Consider the following 25,821-nt stretch of genomic DNA (forward strand, 5'->3'; position numbering starts at 1 on the left):
TCTGCCTTCAGCTTCATGACCTCAGGATCCTGGGATGGAGTCCCAGGGCCCCATGTAGGGCTCCCTGCTCAGCAAGAGTCTGCTTCTCTCTCTGCCCACCCCCAACCCGCGCCTGTGCTCTCTCAAATAAATCTTTAAGAAAAAAAACACAAAAACAAAACCCACAGGCGCGCCTGGGTGGCTCAGTCGTTAAGCGCCTGCCTTCGGCTTGGGTTGTGATCCCAAGGTCCTGAGATCGAGCCCCTCATCGGGCTCCCTGCTCAGCGGGAAGCCTGCTTCTCCCTCTCCCTCTGCTTATGTTCCCTCTCTCACTGTCTCTGTCAAATAAATAAAATCTTTAAAAAAAAAACCCACAAAACTTTGATATGGATTACACCCCTTTAGATTCCTCATAATTCTATGAAGTAATTTTGTTAATTACTTTACAGAAGTTTGGAGGCTCACAAGTGACTCAAATGGCTAATAAAAGGGCAGAGCCAGAAATTAAGAGACCACGTCTGACTCCAATGCCAAAATCCACCTTTCCCTATAACCAGTTTTTATAATTTCTTTAAAGTCTCAATGATGATTCCCATTATGCCAATAGACAGTAACAATAAAATCACATCATGGACATTAAAACACTGGAGACATTTTTAAAAAAATAATAAAAATAGAAAACAGAAGAGCAGAAAAGAAAAAAGAAAAAAAGAAATCAACCAACCAACCACTGGAGAAAGTTTGTCCTTCATTATTAAATCTCATCTACTAAGGTTAGTTCCTGGGCATGTCTGTTAAAAGGTCTTTTATTTTAAAGTATTTCTAGAGGACTTTTTTCCTTCATGGCTTATTATAAAACTTAGGGAGTTAAACTGAGTATCTGTAAAGGCCAAAAATGTTAGTTATTCTTACCTAAGAACACCTTTTAAAGAAAGCCACAAAACAGCTTCTTTTATTTTCTAGTAAGACTAAATTTATTCAATAACCTAAGTAAAAGTTTTGATTATAAGTATCCAACAGTATAAAAAGTACAAAACAGATTTGTAGATTTCTAATATATTAATACAAAGTGCATGACTACATACAGTACATCCTACAGGCAAAGAGGTGGAAGGGGAAAAAGAAGACTGTGGTTGAGGTCTAGTAATAAATAAATAAATACAGAAGTAGAGATGATCCATATTATAGTATATTCTACCACCAATACTGTAGCCAAAATGTACAAAAAAAAAAAACCATTTCAAAATAACGGGAGGAAGATGGTAATGGCTGGGACTCTTGGAATACACCTCAAAGGCTGTGGGAGAGCCAACCCAACTCACTGAGTAGTCTGTGCATATGGTGGCTTATAGTCTGTGCCATAAGAAATATAAAATTTTAAGTTTAGATTAAGAACTATAAAACTATAGGGTGCCCATAGAAAGTGGCTCACTCCTTGTTATTTATACTATCCAATTTTAAAAATCCAGTTTTAAAAATAAGCACTGAGTCATGTTAGTGTAAGGTAGGCAAATGATCCTCCCTTATTATGAAAAGTCTGAACTGGTGATATGTTCTTCCTGAATGTTTAGAAAAGAGGCAATGAGAGTACTTTGGTTTGGGTTCAAGTAAAAGGCTTTCAAATGAAGATTTTAGAACTGAAGAGCTCTGTGTTCAGGATTTATCATCTAATATCTCAAGGTTCACAAAGCCTGACCGTAAGAAGCCAAACCTAAACCAACCCACTCAGCATTAACACACACCTCTTTTCTTTTAGAATTTTACTTTAATAGAGTGAAAAGAAACCCAAAACCCTAATAGATTAAAACAAGTCAAACAACCACTCTACACAGATAAAACCTTCACAAAGGTCAACTGAAGTAATCCAGAGCTAAAACTGAATTGTGCAGATTTTCAATGAAGTCACCAGTCTTGTAACACAAACAAAAGTCAATTATTTACACACTAGGCAAGCCCTCTAAGAAATGTGCCCCAAGAAGCATTAACCTTTGTTTATTTGTGTGTGCTATCCTGAAGACTTGCACATTTTTTCAGATAATTTAACCTTCTTAATAGAATGTGATCTCTACCATGTGGTAATGCTTTGGTACTATTCATTTAGGATTGCTCATCCTAAAATGTGACATTTCCCCAGAGGAGCTTTGATTCTGCTTTAGAAGTTTCAATATAGATTAAAATCTTTATCAAATATCAATATGGAGGGAGGTGACACAGGATGCAACATATACAGTCAAGTTACCACTCTGTGTATTTAGAAATTACTCCTTCAAGGTATTTGCACCAGAGAGCTTAGTCTGTCCTGCTTCATATTCAGTAGTACAGGTTTGAATCATCAGAACCTTGGCAAGACCTTATTATTGCAAAATTATTAACAACTACCTCTAGGGGCAAGTCCATGTTACTGAGTTATGACAAATTTATTATCATGAAGGAAAACAAGTATAGCCAGCCATCTTAAAAAATGCCCCAACCACTGCTTCTCAATATAGAAAGACTAAAACTACATACGTTTATCATACAACAAATCCCATCTCTGTCCCCTGAAATTCCCCTAGTTTCATTCATTAGAAGGGGATTTAAAAAAAAAAAAAAGACTTAAAGAGCACTTTACAGCAGCATTCAGCTTTCCTATGAAATACTCAGCATCTTAAATATTATGTACACTTTTTTTCTTTTAGTAAGCTAGACACTGGCTTCAGAGTTTATGGAACTGGAGGAGAAATAACCACCCATTCAAAACTATTCTAGAAATTGTCTTTTGGCAGAATAGCAGGTATCAGAGTTAAAAATAAGAGGGTTTTGTTGCTTTGTTTTCTTTGCAAAATTTAAATCATTTTTGTTCCCCTTCTACCTAAACCTCAGTCACCACTCCTGAGTGGAGATGGGCAGAGGCTCTGGGCCCTGCTCCTCCGGCTTCTCAGCAGCTGTTTTCTTATTGCTGCAGCAAGGCTTGAAGAGATGCGTGTCAATGAGGACTTCCCCAAAACGGCCTTTATAGATAATCCCGCAACATATTTTCTGTCTAAAAGAAAAAAATGGGAAACAGATTAATAAGCTAGAAAACTAGTAATACAAGAAAACAAAGGGGGGAAAAAATCTCCATCCTTATAACTAAGTACCACATGAGCAAGCATTCCAAATGAAAGGCTCCTAGAGAGATCCCCAATTAGCTAAGTTATGGGAAATACCCAGGTCCCTTAAATCTCACACTGGAATCTTATCATATATTAAGGGGGGCAGGGGTCATTCTGAGAGAGAGCAGTCAGTTTCAGAAGCTGCTCCTAACATTGTAAACTGTTTCTTCTAAAAATCACTGACTCTTGGAAAAAAAAAACAAAAACAAAAACAAAAACCGCCATCATAAACAGGCTGATACAACTGGTAAATATATATACAATCAAATATACATAAAAAGGCATAAAAAATGACGGTACAACAAAATATCCATGGATCACATACTCTACGGGGGAAAAAAAATCATTTTTTATGAAGGACCCCTGTATGCCCTTCTCCAATCCCACTCTACCCCATCTCATTCTCTCCTCCTTAATTTTAAGCCTATCACTACTTTTTTTCTTTACACTTCATAGTTTTACCACATCTGCATCTCGACAGATATTGCTTGGTTATCTCCTATTTAAAAGAAACATATATATGGAATCATACTCTATGCTGCAATTTTTTTGCTCAACATTGAGGTCCATAGCTATTGTTAAGCAGAGCCTTTATTTCATTTTACGTATAGAATTCTACCATGTAAATATACATTCATCCACTCTCCTTTTACTGGGACAACTTCCACTACTACAAATATGCTATATGCATCAATGCATGCCTAAACGTTTTCTAGGTTGCTGGGATACAAAATGGAAACATGTTCATGTTTATTCAAAAATGCCAATTATTTATCAATGTGGTTCCCTTGTATTCCTATTTACTAAAGGTTTTAAGTTTTGAAGAAACATTCAAATTTATCAAACATCTTCAAAATACTGCTAAGATAGTAGGCATTTTTTCCCCTCCTTTACAAACTGTCAATGTGGCAAATTTCTATCAGTTGATTTTTAATGTTTAAACCAATCTTATATCCCTAGAATAAATCTAATCTGGTCATGATATACTCTTTTGCTATCAAAGTTACGTTAGCCTCATAGAATGCTTGGAGTCTATACTCTCTTTTACTCATCATCTGAAAAAGCCAATGCAAGATCAGAATCATTTGTTTCTAGAATGTTTGGCAGAACTCGCCTAAATGGGTCTGGGGTTTTGGAGGGAAGACTTTGACCAATGAATCAACTTATTATACTATACAGGTTTTCTATTTTTTTTTTCTATTTTTTGAGACAACTTAGGTAAACTTTTCCTACTAATGTATCCACTTCACCTATATGTTCAATTTATTGGCATACAGTTGTTTATAATGTGTGTCTTTTAAATTTGGTTTATTTATAGCTAAATCTCCCTTTCGTTATCCAAGATGCTTATGTGTATTCTCTTTTTTCTTTATCTGCTTCATCTCTAAGTAGTTTTTTTGGTCAGGTCTTTTTCAAGATCTAATTCGTATCTTTACTGATCATATTCGCTGCATACTGGTTTTCTACTCCATTTGTTTCTACTCTTATCTTTAAGACCTCCTTGCTTTCATTTTTCTTTGTATTGGGCTTCATTAATCTTTAAATTGGATACATATCACTTCATTTACTTTTAGTCATTCTTTTCTAAGCATTAAAGGCATTAACTTGGGGCGCCTGAGTGGCTCAGTCGGTTAAGCGTCTGTCTTCAGCTCAGGTCATGACCTCAGGGTCCTGTGATGGGAGACCCACATCAGATTCCCTGCTCAGTGGGAAGCCTATTTCTCCCTCTTTCACTCCCCTCTGCTTGTGCATCCCCCTGCTTGTGCACGTGCTCCATGCTCTCTCTTGTGTACGCTGTCCAATAAATGAATGAATGAATGAATGAATGCATTAACTTTTCCTCCAACTCTTTGAAACTTCCTATCATTTGTTCTGATTCGTGGTATTTTTCAGTTGTTCTTTAGTTATAAAGGTTTTCTCATTTATATTATATTTTCTTCTTTGGACTCAGTTTCTTAATTTACAAATATATATAAGTTTTCTATTTCCATCTTGTTTTGCTAGGTATATTTAGGTATATTTTTAAATTTTCTGCCCGGCCCTTCTCAACTCTGGAGGTCTTCACTCTTTTTTTTTTTATTCTTTTAGTGGTGACATAGTTAATCTAGTCCCAAAGTTATTCAATATATTTATTCTCAACAATGCAAAGGATGTTAGGATACCTTAACTCTTATCACTATTATTGCCTAGACTTATGTTACTGTCTTGTAATTCGCTTTTTTTTTATCCCACAACTATTGTTATTTCAAGGAGTCAGTGTTTGTTTAAATTCACCTAAATGTTTGCTACTTTAACTATCCTCAGAATTTTAATCTAGGATCTCTTTTTCTGCCTGTAGAACTTTGTTATTTAGGGTCAGCTTGGCAGCAAGTTCTCAAATTTTTTTCCCCAATCAAAAAGTCTTACACCCTTGTTCATAAAAGATAATTTTTTTTAGTTTATTTATTTTAAGTAATCTCTACACTCAATGTGGGGCTCAAACAACCTCATGATCAAGAGTCACATGCTCTTCCAACTGAGCCAGCCAGGCGCCCCAAAGGATACTTTTGCTACATATATATAATTCTAGGTTGAGGATTTCTATCTCTTGGTCCATTGAAAGTATTAATCTATTGTTTTTTGGCTTCCTTTGTTCATGCTCAGAACTCAGCTTTGTATGTTTGTTGTTCCTTTGAAAATAATGTCTTTATTTTCCCACTGCTTAAAGATCTATTTTGTCTTTCATGTTCCACAGTTTCACTGTAACAAGTCATCTATGGGTGAATTTTCTCTACTATAAGATAAATGATTATTATCTCACTTTTGTTAGTCTTCCCCAAATATGTGAAAAAGAAAACCCTTATCACTTTCTCTTTGAATATTCTCTTTATTGGTCTATTCTCTTTTTTGACTTTGGGGGCCCCACATTCACTTAGCATTTTGGTCTTTGATTATTCCTTTTTAATTTACTCACCTATCAATGCTATTTTTAAAGACTTAAAAATATATATTTCTACCTTTTACTTTTTTCAGTGAGAGAACTGGTCAGAATACCTAGTCTACTCCATTATAGGAAATTTAGGTTCCCTAACATGATTTTTATTTTACATCAATTTTAATAGGAAGAGTATACAAAATCCCAACTCTCAGCTCAATTCTTGCTTAATCCACCTACAACCATGTGTGCTACCAGCTGTTTGCCAAATGCCATTTAATTGCTAAGGAAGTGTGAAACCATTGCCTGTAATTAAGAAGGTTTGCTGGTTAGAGATATTTTCTGCTGCTTTTACCTTTTCCAGTATGTGAGATCTAAAAAGGAAAAAACTGGCGTTCTGTTAGAGCCAGAGGCCATCTCTGTATCTGAGCCATCATCTGACTGGTTACTGTAACAAGGAGATTGAGCTGGGGAGGCACTTGAGGTGGTACTGTGGGCATCAGAATCTGCAATAAAGAGAAAAGAAATGTAGAATTTCATTATATGCAACTAAGGCTCAACATAAAAAACTGTGAATGAATTAGTAAAAGGATTTATTTTCTATTCACTATTGGTATTTGAAGACATTTGTACTAAAGTGTTTCTAAAAGAAAATGAGGACATAAGCTTCTATGAAGATAAGAATAGACATACTTTTTCCCCATTCTTCCTACTAATAAATAAGTACAACTAAAAACCCTGGATATTACATATAAAACAATCTTAAAGACTCTAAAAGTTGGCAAGAGTTAGAGAGCCTGACCCAAGGAAAGACATGGTGGTGAGTTCCCTAGCTTTTATGGGTTTTCTTTTTGCCTCATAAATCCCCGTCTTGGAGCTAGAGAAGCCAGCAACCCAGAAATGCCAAATGGGTATAGATTAAAAAAAAAAAAAAGTGCCAACAAAACCCTGCTCTCAACAAAAGGCCAGGAGGAAAGTGGTACCCTAACAAGACAGAAAACTTTTATTAGATAATAATCACTCTATACTTAAGCACCATAAAAAAAAAAAAAAAAAAGGGACCCAACCCCACCCACCCCAGCATAGGCCAAGTGGGGAGCCTAAGATTTCCATCCTTTTAAGATTGGTATGAAACCCTCAACAACTCCACCAGGGTGTCAAGAGGAAGCCTGTTGAAGAGTCAGGACTTTCACCACGGCCCACTAGGAATGAGTATCCCCACCATGTGGGAGCTTTAACTCCCACCCCCATCCCATAGCAATGAGGCGCTCCTCCCACCTCAGGTGTCAATGGAGGTTGAGGGGGGAAGGAACCTGACTTTTAACACCACTGGGCAGTAACTTTTAACATCTCTGCTACAGGGGTGTCCAAAAAAACCCAGTAAAATCAAAGGTTTAAATAAGAAGATCCATAACATAATTTTTAAATGTCCAGGTTTCGATTTTTTATTTAAATTCAATTTAATTAACATATACAGTATTATTAGTTTCAGAGGTAGAGTTCAGTGGTTCATCAGTTGCATACAACACCTAGTGCTCATTACTTCAAGTGCCCTCCTTGATGCCCATCACCCAGTTACCTCATCCCCCCACCCACCTCCCCTCCTGCAACCCTCAGTTTGTTTCCTACAGTTAACAGGCTCTTAATGGTTTGTCTCCCTTTCTATTTTCATCTGATTTTATTTTTCCTTCCCTTCCCCTATGTTCTCTGTTTTGTTTCTTAAATTCCGCAGGTTTCAATATAAAAAAATGCCTCAGGGGCACCTGGGTGGCTCTGCCGGTTTAAGGCCCGACTCTTGATTTCCACTCAGGTCTTGATCTCAGGGCCTGTAGGTTTGGGCCCCACTTTGGACTCCACCCTGGGCATGGAGACTACTTAAAAAAAAAAAGAGGGGTACCTGGGTGGCTCAATTGGTTAAGTGTCTGACTCTTCATTTCAGCTCAGGGTCATGATTTCAGGGTCCTGGGATCAAGCCCCATGTAGAGCTCTGCTCAGCAGGCAGTCTGCTTGAGGATTTCTCTACCTCAGTCCTTCCCCCTCCCTTGCACTCTCCCTCAAATAAAAAAATCATAAAAAAAAAAAAAGAGAATCCCTTATAGGGGAACATATGGTAGAGCTCAGTTGATAGAGCATTCGACTCTTGATCTTGGGGTCATGAGTTCGAGTTCCACACCCAGGGCAGAGTTTACATACATACATACATACATACATACATACATTAAAGAAGAATTTAAAAAAAAACCATATCCAGAACCAAGATCTCAAACTGAAAGAAAAGGTAAGCCGATATTAGCACCAAGATGACAGAGATGTTAGAATTAACTGACCAAAATTTTAGCACAACTATGACAAAAACGCTCCAGTGAACCATCACGAACATAACTGAAACAAATAAGAGTCTCCATGAATATATCTCAAGTTTAAAAAATAAATAAAAGCTATAAAGAAGAACCAAGTGGAACTGAAATTTGAACTGGGGAAAAAAAAAACAGTAAATGAAATAAAAAGCTCAGTGGATGTGCTTAACAGCAGAATGGAGGGGACAGAGGAAATAATCAATGAACTGGAAGAAAGAACAACAGAAATTACCCAACCCGAACACCACAGAGAAAACAACTGAAAAGAGACTTAGAGACCTCTGGGACTATAACAAAAAAAAATCTGCATTTGTGCCACTGCAGTCCTGGAAAGAGAGAGAGGGTGGAGGTGAAAATGTACTCAAAGAAACAGAATGGCTGAGGGGCACCTGGGTGGCTCAGTTGGTTGGGTGACTGCCTTTGGCTCAGGTCATGATCCTGGAGTCCCTGGATGGAGTCCCGCGTCGGGCTCCCTGCTCAGCGGGGAGTCTGCTTCTCCCTCTGACCCTCCCCCCCCTCATGCTCTCATTCTCTCTCTCAAATAAATAAATAAAATCTTTAAAAGAAAAAGAAAAGAAATAGAATGGCTGAGAACTCGCCAAATTTAGCAAGAGACATAAACCGATATATTCAAGAAGCTGAGCAAACCCCAAACAGGATATACTCAAAGAAATCAATACCAAGACACACCATTAATTAAATCTTTTTTTTTAATTAACTAAATTTCTTAAAACTAAAGACAGAGGAAAAAAATCTTAAAAGCCAAAGAAAAACAATACCTTACCTATAAAGGAAAAACAGTAAGATCTTGATTTCAAAAGGAATAAGGCAATTCATCAGATACAAGCTAAACATGATTTAGTATTTTTGCCCTTAAAAGACAAGTCAAATTTACAAGCCAGAAAATAAATGTTTTGGTTGATGGTCACCATGCTCTAAGGCTTTCATGCTGCTATTTTCCCGTCACAACAATATCACAAATAAGGGTCAAGCTTACCACACTCCCCCCCTCCCAGGATAGGTGGATACAGCAATCCTCCAATTCAAAAGAACCAATTATTTATTTTATTTTAAAATATTTTATTTATTTATTTGACAGAGACAGCAAGAGAGAGAGAACACAAGCAGGGGGAGTGGGAGAGGGAGAAGTAGGCTTCCCGCCGAGCAGGGAGTCCGATGTGGGGCTCGATCCCAGGACCCTGGGATCATGACCTGAGCTGAAGGCAGACGCTTAATGACTGAGCCACCCAGGTGCCCCAGGAACCAATTTTTTTTTAAAGATTTTTTTTTATTTGAGAGAAAGAGAGCGTATGCAAGTGGGGGGAGGGGCGGGGGAAAGGGAGAAAGGGTGTCAAGCAGACTCCACGCTGAGCATGGAGCCCAAATGGGGACTCCCATCTCCTGACCCTGAGAGATCACAACCCAAAAGGACACAAAACCCACCATGCCACCCAGGTGCCCCCCAATTAGTATTTAGTAAGGACGTACCTATTACATATCAAACCCCATGTCATATCCTACATGGCAAGAAACAGACTAAAAAAAACCCTATGAAGAGAGCTTATAGTGCTTTGTATTAACAAAAGTTTACCTACAAAATCCTCAAGAATAGCAGGCTTTAAGAAATAAGTCTACTGGAATGTTTAAAAGACTTCCCCAACAATCAGCAGCAGCAATCAGCTCAATGCTGGTTTTGAAGAAAACTCATTATCACAGGAAGTGCTTAGCATCTAAGAAACAATTCTGAAGCTGCAGTTTATTAGACCATTTTCTACCTATAAAAATGGCAATTTCATATGGTTTAATCTAACACTTGGGATACTAGAATACAACTAACTATATAAGAATGCAGTAAGGAAGAAAATTCTCTTCTAGAATGCAGGCCTGGAAATTCTTCAAAGAACTACAATTTTTAAAATCTTAAAAACTGTGGAATTTGAAAAGGCACAAAGGAGTAATTAGCTAGCATGGGATAGGTAGAGATGATAAGCAAAGTAGTGGAAGCAGAATACACCATGCACAGGAAGGGAACTGACTCAGCCCAAATATTCTTTGCCTAAAATAGGACCTCCAAAAGACTCACTAGGGATTTTCAACTTTATTCCATAGCAACCAGAATTCATTGTAGATTTTAAGAAGGATGACAGGGGCACCTGGGTGGCTCAGGCATTAAGCGTCTGCCTTCAGCTCAGGTCATGATCCCAGGGTCCTGGGATCGAGCCCTGCATCGGGCTCCGGGCTCAGCGGGAAGTCTGCTTCTCCCTCTCCCACTCCCCCTGCTTGTGTTCCCTCTCTCGTTGTGTCTCTGTCAAATAAATAAAATCTTAAAAAAAAAATGACAAAAATAACATTTATATAGGAATTTGTTTTGTTTTACAAAACCCTTTTTAACCTGATTATCCCCATTTCTAAGATTAGAAAAATATGGTTCAATGTTCAGTGCCACGAGGGTCACATATTTGTTAAGTTTCAAGAACAGTAACTCAAATCCAGATCTTTAAGCTCTAGGTCTAATGCCTTTCCAGTATATCACACAAAAGAAAGAGTATCTCAGAAAGAGAAATAAAGGTCAGGTACACGCAGGATGCATGGAAGCAAATATATGACCAGAGGTGGGAACACCATTTAGTGGGTGATGTATAAAAATTCAAGTAACTCAAAACTGTTGTGTTGCACACAGGTGCTATCAATTCACAATGCACACAGGAAAACCCTGCTTCAGTCTAAGCCTACAAAGCCCACACACCTTTTTCAAAGGGACTTATTTTCAGTCTCCAATCCCTCCCTCCACAACACAGCTTTATAATAAAAATCTAAAATTACACTGGAAATATTCCCTTAGGTAAGGCAAAACTGAGTCAGGTATCACTTTCCCTATAATTAAAGGGAGGAGCTAAGACTATACATATGAATAATCAATTCCTCTAATCGTCAAGCGGTAGAAGAAAATTACTATTTTCCAAATGTTCATTAAAACTTAGTCGGAATAGGGGCGCCTGGGTGGCTCAGTCATTAAGCGTCTGCCTTCGGCTCAGGTCATGATCCCAGGGTCCTGGGATCGAGCCCCGCACCGGGCTCCCTGCTCCACGGGAAGCCTGCTTCTCCCTCTCCCACTCCCCCCTGCTTGTGTTCCCTCTCTCACTGTCTCTCTGTCAAATAAATAAAAAAACTTAGTTGGAATAGAGGACAGAATTAGTCTTTTTCTATTCCCCAGGTGATAGCTGATTAAGAAGGGAACACATGTAAACAAATAATCCAGTTACAAAATGGGCAGAGGACCTTCATAGACATTTTCCCAAAAAAAGAAAAGGACAAAATATAACAAGTGTTGGCAAGGATGTGAAGAAAAAGGAACCTTTGTGCACTGTTGTTGGGAATGCAAACCAGTGCAACCACTGTAGAAAACAGTATGGAGGTTCCCTCAATAAACCTAAAAATAGAAATATGTGATCCAGTAATTCCACTACTGAATATTTACCCAAAGAAAATGAAAACACTAATTTGAAAAGATGTATGCACCCCTATGTTTATTGAAGCATTATTTACAATAGCCAAGGTATGGAAGAACCCAAGTGTCAATCTATACAGATAAACAAAGATGGGGGGTGAGCATGTATGTATATGTGCACACACATGTGCAGAAATATTACACAAAAGGTTTGCAATGATGTGGATAGAGCTAGGGAGTATTATGCTAAGCAAAATAAGTCAGAGAAAGACAAATACCATATGATCTCACTCATATGTGGAACGTAAGAAATAAGAGATAAACGGGAGGAGGTTGGCAAACCAGAAAACACTCTTAACTATAGGGAACAAACTAGGGGTTACTGGAGGGCGGGCGGGGGGAGAATGGGCTAAATGGGGGAATGGATATCAAGGAGGGCACGTGTTGTGATGAGTATTATATGTAAGTGATGAATCACTAAATTCTACTCCTGAAACTAATATTACACTGTATGTTAACTAACTGGAATTTAAAAACTTGGGGGGAAAAAAACATTGTTTAAATAAAAAAGAACACGTATAATTAAAATACACACAGATTTGATATTACCTAAATATTTTACTTTAAAGTATTAAGATATTTTAGCCAGAGATTAAATATATCATCAGAATAACCATGGACTAGTAACACCTACTTAAAAGAGCAGAAAGTTAGCAGAAGATCTGCAAAGATTTCAGAGTCGTGGGTATTGATTATACTACCCCAGAGAGCAGGGTGCTATTACAGGTGGAGCACAGGGCTTTGAAGTCAAGACAAACAAGAGGTCGAATTCATCTCTACCACCTTTACTAAGTGACCTGGGTCAAGATTAAATCACCACTCTACTTCCTATCCTAATCTCTAAAACAAATTACTGAGATAGTTATGTATGTAAAGTGCTTGGTATATATACCAAAATGCCCAAGAGATGATAGTTCTCCTTTCCTCACTCTACCTTATTAGTATATTTAACTATCTTTTACCATTATTCTAAAACAAGCATTGACTGGTAATATTTTGTGCTACAAACTGTTATTATATTTGTCCTACAGGACCCAACAGATTGTTCTTTTAATCCTGAAAACTCTATTACCGGTCCACAACCCCTACCTACAATTTTGAAAAAGCTCTGAAAACAGAAAGTTCGGCCACAAAATCTGGCCTGACCTGAATTATAAAATTAGGGTAGCTAAGGGATGCCTGGGTGGCTCAGTCGCTTAAGCATCTGCCTTCGGCTCAGGTCATGATCCCAGGGTCCTGGGATCGAATCCCACATCGGGCTCCTTGCTCAGTGGGGAACCTGCTTTTCCCTCTGCCTGCTGCTCCCCCTGCTTGTGCTCTCGGTCTCATTCTCTTCCACACCCCCTCTCAAATAAATAAAATAAAAATAAAATCTTCTTTAAAAAAAATTAGGGTAGTTAAACCTGACTAGCCCATGCAAGTTTTATTTATTCCACCTATGTGAATACTCCTAAATTTGTGCTACAGAAATACTAATGTGGGCGCCTGGGTGGCTCAGTTGGTTGGGCGGCTGCCTTCAGCTCGGGTCATAATCCTCGAGTCCCTGGATCAAGTCCCGCATCGGGATCCCTGCTCGGCGGGGAGTCTGCTTCTCTCTCTGACCCTCCCCCCTCTCGTGTGCTCTCTCATTCTCTCTCAAATAAATAAATAAAATCTTTAAAAAAAAAAAGAAACACTAATGTGTTTGATTCAGTAGTGCTGCCTTAGAAACCCTCCCACTTGATGCAAATGCTACATATAACAACATTATATGCACTGCATTTCCTTTTCAAACCCTGAAATTCTAAACTCCGAAATATTTAAGTGCCACTACAGGTGCTGTCTCCTTCAACAACTTCCTTTAATAAGAGTATATGAACCTAATACTAGCTTGTCATTCCTTTCCCATTCCATCACACACAACACACACTGCCCCAGAAACCTAAAGTCCTGAGGCTAGCTTTACTGCAATATGTGAGTTATGATTTCTAAAGTTACTTTCCAGAAAACCTGGGCTTTGGTCTCATATTGTCCACTAATTATTTACATACCTTTTCTGCACATCTCCAGACCTCAATTTCTTTATGCATAAAAAACAAGTGAACAAACTTGAAAACCGCATCTTCTAGAAAGTTTCAGATGGTAATAAAGAGATCAGAGTGGTCATAGGGGTCTCCACACAATCTGAATAAGTGGCTAGTCAAAGCACTTTGATGGTTTCAAAATTAGAGTTTCAAGAGTCCATAGAAATGTCTCTACAGTACACAATGCCTTCACTTTTTTAACAGAAATTTAAGAACTCTATACATACCATAGGCCACCCCCCCAGACAAAAATAAAAACCAAACAACTATTCTTAAGTACCCATATTTCAATATCAAACTTACTGTGACGTTTAAATTCCTTCTGTAGTTTACTGATCTGGTTGCTTTTTATCCTGTTTCCAGATAGAGTTTTCACTTTCTTTGGTTTCAATGTAGTCTTCAGACTGGGTCCTGCCCTTGCATCTACCACCTGGAAGAAAATACTGAATATTTAATACCATTTAAAAAATGACACCTCGTGTATTCCTTTGGTTCAGATAAATGCCTATTTGAAGAAGCCAAAATTGAGAACCAGTTTTCTACTCAGAGTGTGTGAGTCCACATGAACTTTTTTTTTTTTAAAGATCTTATTTATTTATTTGACAGAGAGAGACACAGCAAGAGAGGGAACACAAGCAGAGGGAGTGGGAGAGGGAGAAGCAGGCTTCCCGCCGAGCAGGGAGCCCGATGCAGGGCTCGATCCCAGGACCCCGGGATCATGACCTGAGCCGAAGGCAGACGCTCAGTGACTGAGCCACCCAGGCGCCCCTCCACATGAACTTTTAATCATCACATGATTTTAAAGAATAAACAGTCCTGGGATCGAGCCCTGCATCGGGCTCCCTGCTCGGCGGGAAGCCTGCTTCTCCCTCTCCCACTCCCTCTGCTTGTGTGGCTGTGTCTCTGTCAAATAAATAAATAAAATCTTAAAAAAAAAAAAAAAGAATAAACAGTTCATCTAGTATTTTTTTCCTTTGAAGCAGGCAATACTGTGTGCTGTACAAAAAACTGAAGTAGATACGAACCATGAGAGACGATGGACTCTGAAAAACAAACTGAGGGTTCTAGAGGGGAGGAGGGTAGGGGGATGGGTTAGCCTGGTGATGGGTATTAAAGAGGGCACATTCTGCATGGAGCACTGGGTGTTATGCACAAACAATGAATCATGGAACACATCAAAAACTAATGATGTAATACATGGTGATTAACATAACAATAAAAAATTAAAAAATAAAAAACTGAAGTAGATTTATATATGGTAAGAATGACAAAGAGGTTAAAGAAAATCAAGCCTAACAACAACTAACATTTCTACAAGACAGTGTTTTAAGGTTTACAAAAAGCTTTCATACACTTTTGATTTTACCTTCACTACAAAGTAGTAAGGGGACTATTTTTGTTACTCCAATTTAGGGTGAAGAAAAACAAGAGAAATTCTCTTTTGCTTTATTTCACTAAGATAGTAAATGGGCGAGAATGGGTAGAAAGGGGTACAAGACCAAATCAAGGTTTTCACACCTACGCTTTACGCTCTTTTCACTATACGCTTTTATCCCTGAGGTCATTTACATGGCAATGCTATGTTCTCTCACTGCCTAGCATGGCACTGGTCCAGCCCTGCCTGGTACCACTTCTCATGAATTCATTCACCTTTACTATTTGCACATTTCCACCCATAAAAAGGTTGCCATCACCTTCAAAAATCACAATTTGGATTGTCTCTAGATAAGCTATTATTAAGAGAAAACTCACTTTTTAAATAACTTTTTTATAAGTCATAAGACCCACAAAAACCTATAATAATGTAACATGGTCACCAAACAACAATGTAAGGCTACTGTTAGGAAAAAAGATAAAGAGGGGCGCCTGGGTGGCTTAGTCGTTAAGCGTCTTTCTTCGGCTCAGATCATGATCCCAGGGTCCTGGGATCAAGCCCCGCATCGGACTCCCTACTTCTCCCTCTCCCAATCCCCCTGCTGTGTTCCTGCTTTCGCTGTGTCTCTCTCTGCCAAATAAATAAAATCTTTAAAAAAAAAAAGGAGAAAAGATAAAGAATAAATGTCTGCCTGCTTAAAAACAAGTATTCTGTATAAATGCCATAAACGTTCTAAAAGCTAGCATACAAAAGAATTAAGTAAGACTTAACAGTGTTGTTTTGGTCATTGAAAACCAGTGACCATGAGCAAGTAGAACACACATTTACATACCAGTATAACCTCAACCAGATTTAAATATAGAGAATAAGAATAGCTTCCACATAATTGATCACTATGTGTTAGACTTTACATATATAATCTCATTCAGTTCTCAAAAGAGCTATGAGATAGCTATTATCCTTGCACTTTATAAGTAAATGTAACTTGCCCAAAGTTCACAATTACTAAGTGGTAACAGCAGGATTGAAATCCAGTTGATTCTAAACCCCATGCGCTCATGATGGTACCACAGTAAGTTAGGATAAATGTTATCCTAAGAGATGAAAAAAGGATCCATGTCTAATTAACTGGAGGAATGTGTGTTAAACCTAAACATATGTGAATGTACACTGTGAATCTCCAAAATGAGGATATTGGATACAGCCTTAGGGAAATGTTACACCAAGCTATTTTGCTTCTAAACATGCCAAAATGTTAAGTAATTATATCTGAGCAGTAACCGTTTATTTTTTTTCCACTTTTCCATCTGAGGGATGTACTACTTCCTAAATTAGGGGGAAAACTGAAGTTACTTTAAATGTAAAAGAGGTATAACTAACAAAGACAAAAGATGAACTAACATGATTCCAGTTTTTTTTTGATCCTGCTGGCAATTTCTTCCATCTTTTCACAAGCAGGACACAGGCGTTACAGATGTCTCCAGAACGGGTCTCATGCAACCTGATAAGAAAACAATCAAACCTTTATTAGTCTCATTTACATTAAAGAATTCATGCAGGGGCACCTGGCTGGCTCAGTTGGTAGAGCATGCAACTCCTGCTCTGGGGGTTTTAAGTTTGAGCCCCATGTTGGGTGTAGACTTTACATAAAAATAAAATGTTAGGGGGAAAAAAAGAATTCATGCAATTACATTTCTTTTAGAAAAAAATACACCCGATTATAGTTTATAGATGCTATTTCTAATTGTCCTGGATGACCCAGTTCCATTGTTTCTGTGGTACTTTTTATTAAATCCTTGATCCAATGAACCAATTTTATGTACTGCAATTTGGTCATCCTAAAATAATGTTTTTAAAATTAAATAATAGTAAAATTTAAGACCTAGAGAAGATCCTCGTCACCATGGTTTCAAACAATGTAGTCCAATTAATCTTTTTGAAGTGTGTAGGTACTTCCACAAACAAAATGTCACCTTTTAAGTAAAATAATGTATCATGATATTCTAGTTTTACAAGACACGTTAACTGGAGAAGCACTGTAATTTTTTCAAAATGATTGCATCTGCACAGGGGTAAAAATCTATAGGACTAGTCACCAAGCTCTTTTTTAAATTTTATCTTTGAGAAACAGATTTAATACATTTTTCCTGTATTACAAATACATACAGAAAAATACTGGTAACTTTTATCATGTATACCACTGGAAACATTAAAAGAAAAATGTAATTTAAAAAGGGAAGGTCAGGGGAAATTCTTTGACAACCTTCAAAATAATTACAAAATCCAGGATTAATAAACAATCACCAGGTATTTTGATTTAAAAAAGGTGGTAAAAATAACTTCTAATATGGGAAATGGTTCAACACTAAGTATTTTACCCAAGTGTTTGTCAGAAAGTAAATTCCATTCTAATAACCAGAGGTTTATTGTCAAAAGATAAATGAGGGGCACCTGGATGGCTCTGTCAGTTAAGCGTCCAACTCTTGATTTCAGCTCAGATCATGATCTCAGGGTCCTGGGATGGAGCCCCACCTACTGCCTGCACTCAGCGGGGAGTCTGCTTGATTCTCTCTCTTCCCCTCCCACTGCCCCTCCCCCCCCAAAATAAAGAAATCTTAAAAAAAAAAAGATAAGTGAAGAACAAAATTATAAAATGAAACATACCCTGACAGACTTCAGGGCAGAACATTAAGTCCTGTTATTATCCTCAGGAGGCTGAGTTAAAATACATTTCCATAATTTAGAAAAACAAAGCAAAGAATAGAAAACTATCGGAAGACAACGACTATTAAGAGAGAATAAGAGTAAAGTCTCTATATATCTTGAAGTTAAAAACAAAAGAGTTTGGTATAACTAAGGGGCTTCCGATACAGTACAGTAGTTCCTTATAATCTGGAAAAGGGTTAAGTAATCAGTACTGTTTGGTTCGTTTTCAAAGCAAGAGCCTTAAAATAGCCTAGATGAGAATGCAAGTGATTTTAATTTATTAGCACGTCACTCCAATTGCCTGCCTGATCTTTTTCACTCTAAGAATGGTAAAAAAACATCAGATGATCTTACCCAAAACAGCTCTGGAAGTCCTTTTCATAGCGTTTACTGTCAGTGAATCGAGAACTGGAGGACTTCGCTCTGCAAATACAGCAGCCCTCTATACTTCGGTACATCTTTGGCTTGTGAAAACCAAACATCTTTTCTTCTGGGCAATAGTCTGTAAAGCCAAGGGAATTGACACAGCTTTGTTTAGGGCTGTAACAGGGAACCATTAAAAGGAGAGTTCTCTGCTCCACCCCACCCCCAGCAACTTGCTATTACATGACCAAGCCAGACAGGAGGGCTCTGGGGAAGACCTCCCGGAAATACCGCCATTCTTGGCACTAGCATGGCAAGTGCATAAAAAGACACGGAATAGCTCAGTTATTTAACAAGGCCTCTACCACACCTCCTTCTACCCCACTGGCAACACTCATTCCAAAAATGAGGGGAGGGAGGCATTTTTTAGAAATCAACTTTTTAAGTAGAAATTATAACAAACTCTCCCCACTATAAAATGATGGAATCATACACAATGAAGGACACATCCTAAAATTTAAGATAAGGCACCCCCCCTTCTATTTTGCACCTTTGCATGGATATGATTCCCCGCTGGGGAAGTTCTGAGCATTTACCATGACCACTATTTGATACTAAGAACACAAGTAGCTCAATATGCATCAATCCACAATACTTTGCCCTATGGGAAGTTAGAGGGGATTTCTTCCGTGATAAATGGGAAGTTCTAAGCCAGCAAGTTGACTCTGAATTAAAACTACTGAAAGCAGGATGTAAAATTCACAAAAATCCAGGGTCAGGATTTAAGAATAATAATTTTGTAAATCATTAAAATGAATTAAAAACAAGCTCATATTTCTTGACCATTGGTCTAGTTCAGCTGTTACAGAAGTTTCTGGAGCTCTTCTATGAAGCCCTGTGCCTGAGAGCAGTAATAAATAGTGAGAGGCAGATGTCCAAGAAATGTAGGGTGAGATAAATTATGATTCTCATGATAAAAAAAAAATCTCAACATCAAGCAAGGAAGACACAACTCTAGAGCTACATGTAGCAAACAAAAATGTAGCTGGCAGTAAATAACCATCTTAGAAGAAATTTAGAATATCCAAACCAGTGGAGCCTGGGTGGCTCAGACGGTTAAGCACCTGCCTTCAGCTCAGGTCATGATCCCAGGGTCCTGGGATCCAGCCCCGCATCGGGCTCCCTGCTGAGCAGGGAGCCTGCTTCTCCCTCTCCCTCTGCTGCTGCTTCCCCTGCTTGTACACTCTCTCTGTCAAAAATAAATAAAAAATCTTAAAAAAAAAGAATATCCAAACCAAGGGCCAGTTTCACCAGAACATCTGGTGTTCTTTTATGGTATCCCCTAAGAGAGGGACTAAAAAGGCAATGAATATAGAAACTAAACCCCAGTGGGTGTTAAGAGTCCAAATACAAATCATCACAAAAGCATCACATACAGCATCAGTAAGAGAAAATTATTAATACCAATCAGATTGGTGCCCATAGTTTTAGGAGTCATAACCATAGAACACCCTCTTTTAAAGGTCTTTTAGAAACACAATGAAATATAAGAGTAAAACAAAAACTTTGGTATGTCTTTGGATGATCTATCTGATCCCATTCCATCTCAATTCTGGTTAGTATACCAGAGCAAGTATTTATAAAAGCAATTCACAGAAATAATCTAATATCCAGGCTGTGTGTGTGTGTCTGAGATTGAGGGATTCTGAAATATGGACAGAGGATTTATGATTTATGTTTAAGAAAATGTTTTATGAGCAAACAATTAGCTAAACACTGAAGCTTTCCTTTTAAACGGGCTATTGTTTATCAAGTGTTCTTTAATGTTTTTGTTGGTGAGGGAGGCAGGCAAAGAAGGGAGATGGGGCGGGGCAGAAGGCCACTGATGCATTTCAATAATTAAGCCTAAACAGTTATTTCAATTTAAGAATTGTTCAAACAAGAAAACAAAATATTCCTAGTTGATTATTTTTGTTAAATGGAGCACTTAGGAATTTGATTTTTTTGAGAGAAATGAGGAAGATACTCTATATAGTAGGAAGAGGTATAGTAAGTAAGGCCTGTGAAATGAGATAGTTTTTCCCCAAACAACAAACCCAAATGATAAATGAAAAGAAAATGTCCTGGGGTGTCTGGGTGGCTCAGTTGGTTAAGCATCTGGGGGTTCATGATCCCAGGGTCCTGGGATTGAGTCCTGTATTGGGCTCCCTGCTCAATGGGGAGCCTGCTTCTCCTTCTCCTGTTCTCCCTGCTTGTGCTCTCTTGCTCTGTCAAATAAATAAAATCTTAGAAAAAAGTGTCCTGAAGAAAATGACTGTGTATTCCTGTTTTGAGGCAAAAATGTTACTCTTTCCAGTCCTCACAACTAACCTGTGGGCTCTCCAAACTCCCCTAACATTCTCCATTACCATCAAGGTCAAAAGTCCACACTTCCTCTTACAGTCGCCAGCTTCATCAATAGCTCTAGGAAACTTCAGCCTCCCTTCTCAGCAAGGACAAAGGAAGTACAGCAAGAAAGGCCAGTTCATTCCATTAATACACAGACCAAATCCTATTACAACAGATAGATTCCTCTCTCCACTTACAATCCCCTTCCCTCTCCACAAATAAACATACCATCAAAACCATACAGCATTCGGGTCATCTCCAAGATAGGAACTATCTTCAATGAGGCTGGATTTGACCAAGAAACACAGTTTGTGCTAGTTATTACACTAGCAAGCTTTTAAGTAATGCTAGGGTTACAGCTAAATACTGAGGCCTTCCATTTTATAAGCAGCTATTGTGAATCAAGTGTTCACCTTCAATATGATTTTTTTGTTGGTGGGGATCTCCACAAAATTTACCCAACAGTCCCCACAAGACATCCCAGTCTTCAGATTGAGTAATATTTTTTTAGATATCAGGGGAAATCGCCTGATATCTTCTGATTGACAATCCTTTACGCAGCTCTGAGACCTTACGTTCGTCCTGATACAATTCTGCTTCAATGTCTGAGAGGAAGTAAATCCTAGGGTCCATGCTTTTCTAGGCAGTGCTAAATGCAGTAAGGTGCAAGGCATTCACCTGATGCAACACACAAGTAGTGTATGAACCTTTCAATGGATCACTTAAACCTATTAAACCTTTTCTGCGCTTATTCCTGCATTTGAGAGGCACCTGGGAATCTGCAGCAAATACACAGGGGTTTCATTTTGGGCTTTGTTTACAGCAACCCAGTTAAGCAGTGGTTGGTGTTTTAACCATTTTGTGCTTTGGGGAGCCCAGAAATTAAGGAAAGTATTTTCACAGAATCTACAGACCCGCTAATGTTTAAAAAATTAAAAAATAAAACAAAAACAACCCTAAAAAAATCTACCCACTGTCTGGAGGAAAAGGACACAAAATGGCTCTAAAACCAACTTACTTTTTATATTTGAGAAGGTGGTAGGTAGGTGTGACACAACTAGATTTTAGACCTGGAATTTGTTATTTCAACAAACCTGGTGGTTCCTTGGAATACTTCTTTCCTAGTCCCACATTTGTGCAATATTAAACGATTCCTCCAGAACAATTTTATTTGTTCAAAGACACTGTAAGCTATTAAACTATTTGTGACTTTTGCATCTATTCTCACAGGAATCACATCATTCGGCACTGTTTTCAGAGACGGAAGCTAATACCATCTGCTTCCTAATTGATGAATAATTACAGAAGAGAATGGGCACCATACAATCTTGCTCTTAAGTGTGTGGGGAAAGCAGAAGAAAATTAAGCTTTGAGATAAAGCCAAAAATCAGGAAAGACAAAATGCTTATTAAAAACTGCCATTTGTCTTCTAAAATTAGAATAGTGGTGATGGTTGCAAAACTCTGTAAATATACTAAAAACCACTGAATTGTACACTTTAAAAGTGAATTTTATGGTGTGTGAATTAGATCTCAAAAAGCTTCTTTTAAAAAATGAAAACAGGGGCGCCTGGGTGGCTCAGATGGTTAAGTGTATGCCTTTGGCTCAGGTCATGATCCCAGGGTCCTGGGATTGAGCCACGCCCTGGGGGGGGGGGGCCTGGCTCAGCGGGGAGCCTGCTTCTCCCTCTCCCTCTGCCTCTTCCCCTGCTCATGCTCTCTCTGTCTCAAATAAAATCTTTAAAAAAATAATAAAAATAAAAAAATAAAAATGAAAACAGACTGGGTTAGGAATTTTCCTGTCTTTATATATCTTTGTAACCTCAGCATCTAGAATCCCCGTCACTTAGTAAGTACTCAATAAATGTGATTAAACTTTTTTAACAAGTTATTTCTTTTAAAAAGTTGCTGTTTATACAGCATTTCATGTTTTATAAGGCACTTTCATTAACATTATTTCTTCGGCTGCTGTCAGCCAAATAGCCACAAATTTTTACTGTTCTGTCCAACTTAATCCAATCTCCCAAAGGGTGCCTGGGTGGCTCAGTTGGTTAAGCGACTGCCTACAGCTCAGGTCATGATCCTGGAGTCCCGGGATCAAGTCCCACATCGGGCTCCCTGCTCAGTGGGGAGTCTGCTTCTCCCTCTGACCCTCTCCCCTCTCATGCTCTCTCTCACTCTCTCTCAAATAAATAAATAAATCTTAAAAAAAAAAGATTAAAGTTAATAGTTAAGTCAGCAAAAACCATAAGAGAAGTAACTGTAATTATATGGGCAAAATATCATATAGACAACAAAAAGTGAATTTTAAAAAAATGCAACAATTAATTCTAAACATCTGATTAATTTCCCGGGGTTTTTTTCCCCACTTTAAATCTGCACACTTCATATAAAATCTAATGATCAAATTAATTAAAGGATGGGGAATGCAACCTTAGTGTTAACACAAGGAAAGAGTGGGGTCAACTGTGTATCAAAGATACAAAAGGACCAATTCTATTCTTTATCAAGTAATCTCTATGCCCTATGTGGGGCTCAAACTCAACCCTGAGATCAAGAGTCCAATGCTCAACTGACTGACTGAGCCAGCCAGGAGCCCCATCAAAAGGACCAATTCTAATCTAATCTAATGAGATTACGAAGCCGAAGAGCAGGGATGGTATCTATTTTACACTTAATTCAACATGCAGACTGAGTGCAACATAATATAAATGGGAAAGAAAAGGAATCTTCACAGCAACAGCTAATACTGAAGGGATGCTCTTTCAGAAAAGTTTTCTGATAAATAATTCTAGCCTTAAAGAGGCTCTTTTAACAATACTAATTTTAAACTTGACTTTGATCAGGAAACAGTATGAAGAATAGTGAAATGCAAATTTTAAAGCTTTTAGTACCCTTTTTAATATGGAATTGGAGATAGTGAGGTGAAAAACTTAATTCTACAGAGTATTCTTGTCTTTTATATCTTACAAGGGTATTAATTTAACATTTAGAAAAATAGAGATTTATCTTCTTATGATAAATGCAACATCTAATTGGCTCACCTTTTCTGGTACACTTTGAAGGACACCAACAGTTCCTCCTAAATATAACTTCCCCAATTCCACTTTCTAGATTCCTTTCAGGAAGTAAAGGGTTTTTTATTTTTTTTTTAGATTTTATTTATTTATTTATTTATTTTGACAGAGAGAAACAGTGAGAGAGGGAACACAAGCAGGGGGAGTGGGAGAGGAAGAAGAAGGCTTCCCGTTGAGCAGAGAGCCCGATGTGGGGCTCAATCCCAGGACCCTGGGATCATGACCTGAGCTGAAGGCAGACGCTTAAGGACTGAGCCACCCAGGCACTCCAGGGTTTTTTTATTTTCAAAAATACCTTTCAAAACTCAAAATGCCACTGAATGGACTGGATAGAAGAAAACTGAAAAGAGAAGTTATGTATGCCAAGGGTGAGAAATCAACTTTATAGTTAATGTCACAATTTGTCCATGCCACTTAGGGAAATGAAATTCTGATTAACACATTTACGGTGCAACCTCCCAAAAAAGTATTCCTAAAGTGTTTTTCATTTTCAATAGACCAAAATCCTACAGCTTCTAATCATCACTTTTTCTTAAAAACTGACACAGACCTTAAGGAAAAAAAAAAAAATACACAAGATACTGGAAGCATCCTAAATGTCCATGGATTCTTAGACTGGTTAAATTATAATGTCTTCAAGGCGCCTGCGTGGCTCAGTCGCTAAATATCTGCCTTTGGCTCAGGTCCTGATCTCAGTGTCCTGGGATCGAGCCCCACATCGGGCTCCCTGCTCTGCGGGAAGCCTGCTTCTCCCTCTCCCACTCCCCCTGCCTGTGCTCCCTGTCAAATAAATAAATAAAATCTTAAATAAAAAAAATGATGTCTTCATACTACAGAACACAGTTTCAGCCCCTAAAAAGAATGCAGAGATCTGTGACATGTACAGCGTGAGAACTATCCCAAGATACCTTGTTCTGTAAAATAAGCGAGTAACAGTTACACAGTACAATCCCATAGAGTGTTTTTAAAATGGGACCTTAAATAAACTGGCTTTTTAAAATAGGTTTTTAGGGGCACCTGGGTGGCCCAGTTGTTAAGCGTCTGCCTTCGGCTCAGGTTATGGTCCCAGGGTCCTGGGATCAAGCCCCGCATCGGGCTCCCTGCTCAGAGGAAAGCCTGCTTCTCCCTCTCCCACTCCCCCTGCTTGTGTTCCCTCTCTCGCTGTCTCTGTCAAATAAATAAAATCTTTAAAAAAAAAAAAAAAAGGTTTTTAAAAACAATAACTAGTGGTTGCCTCTGAGGGGAGCAAGAATGAAAGAAACTTACTTTCACTTTCCTCTTTCTAGCACCACGCCCCAAAACCTTAGTTATCATTGCACACCTTGACTTAACTAAAGAGGGATCTGAAAGAACGGAGGCAGCTTAAACAAACTTCCTCAAAGACACAAGATGGAGAGATAGCCATTAGGAAATATGCTCTAAAGCAGAGAGAGTACAGAACAGACATGGAGCAGAATGGGAAGGAAGCTGCAGAGAAGAGACAAGCAAAAGATTTGTAAAGTGGGAAGGAAGCAGCGGTGAACAAAGACAAAAGGAACCAAGCAACCAAAGACAACTTTGAAGTGAAGGAGATGGCATTTCTTAAATGACAGGATGATGGGAAAGGAAGAGAGATAAACACTGAAAAACACCCGTGATCAAAAGTTATGAGCAACCTTTAGTTGCTGTAACTGTTAATGTCACCCTTGACACCATTTTTAGTCAGTGGTATGCTATCTTCAATCACCTGTAAGTACAGGATCCAGTAAACACTAACAGTGTAACTGGAGCAACACTTCACGGAGTCAAATACGACTAAGTGTGTTTTGTGTTCTCATGCTGCTAGGCCACTTGGCTGCAATGTTCCCCCACAATGAGACCTGTTTCATCAGCAATTAAGGAAAGCGAAAGCCATGGAGCAACTGAACATGATTACTCCCTCTTACCTCCTTGATACCAATCCATATCCCAACATCAAA

The 25,821-nt window shown here is 38.3% G+C and overlaps 1 protein-coding gene across 3 annotated transcripts in view; it reads right to left on the reverse strand.

The window, feature by feature from the left end:
- Positions 1-1,724: 1,724 nt before the first annotated feature.
- The window catches only part of SINHCAF (SIN3-HDAC complex associated factor), a 32,070-nt gene continuing 7,973 nt past the window's right edge, over positions 1,725-25,821 (reverse strand). For all 3 annotated transcript variants that reach the window (XM_028113273.2, XM_028113271.2, XM_028113272.2), the window contains exons 2-6: positions 18,391-18,538; positions 16,732-16,831; positions 14,259-14,385; positions 6,383-6,533; positions 1,725-3,001 (exon numbers count right to left, since the gene is read on the reverse strand). In XM_028113273.2, coding sequence (XP_027969074.1) covers positions 2,842-3,001; positions 6,383-6,533; positions 14,259-14,385; positions 16,732-16,831; positions 18,391-18,518 — 666 coding nt within the window. In that variant the 5' untranslated portion in view covers positions 18,519-18,538 and the 3' untranslated portion in view covers positions 1,725-2,841. The remainder of the gene's footprint in view (positions 3,002-6,382; positions 6,534-14,258; positions 14,386-16,731; positions 16,832-18,390; positions 18,539-25,821) is intronic.

Source organism: Eumetopias jubatus, unplaced genomic scaffold (assembly GCF_037043125.1).
Source record: "Eumetopias jubatus isolate StellerSeaLion01/CBP00866 unplaced genomic scaffold, mEumJub1_p1.0 scaffold_8, whole genome shotgun sequence".
Classification (NCBI taxonomy): Eukaryota; Metazoa; Chordata; class Mammalia; order Carnivora; family Otariidae; genus Eumetopias; species Eumetopias jubatus.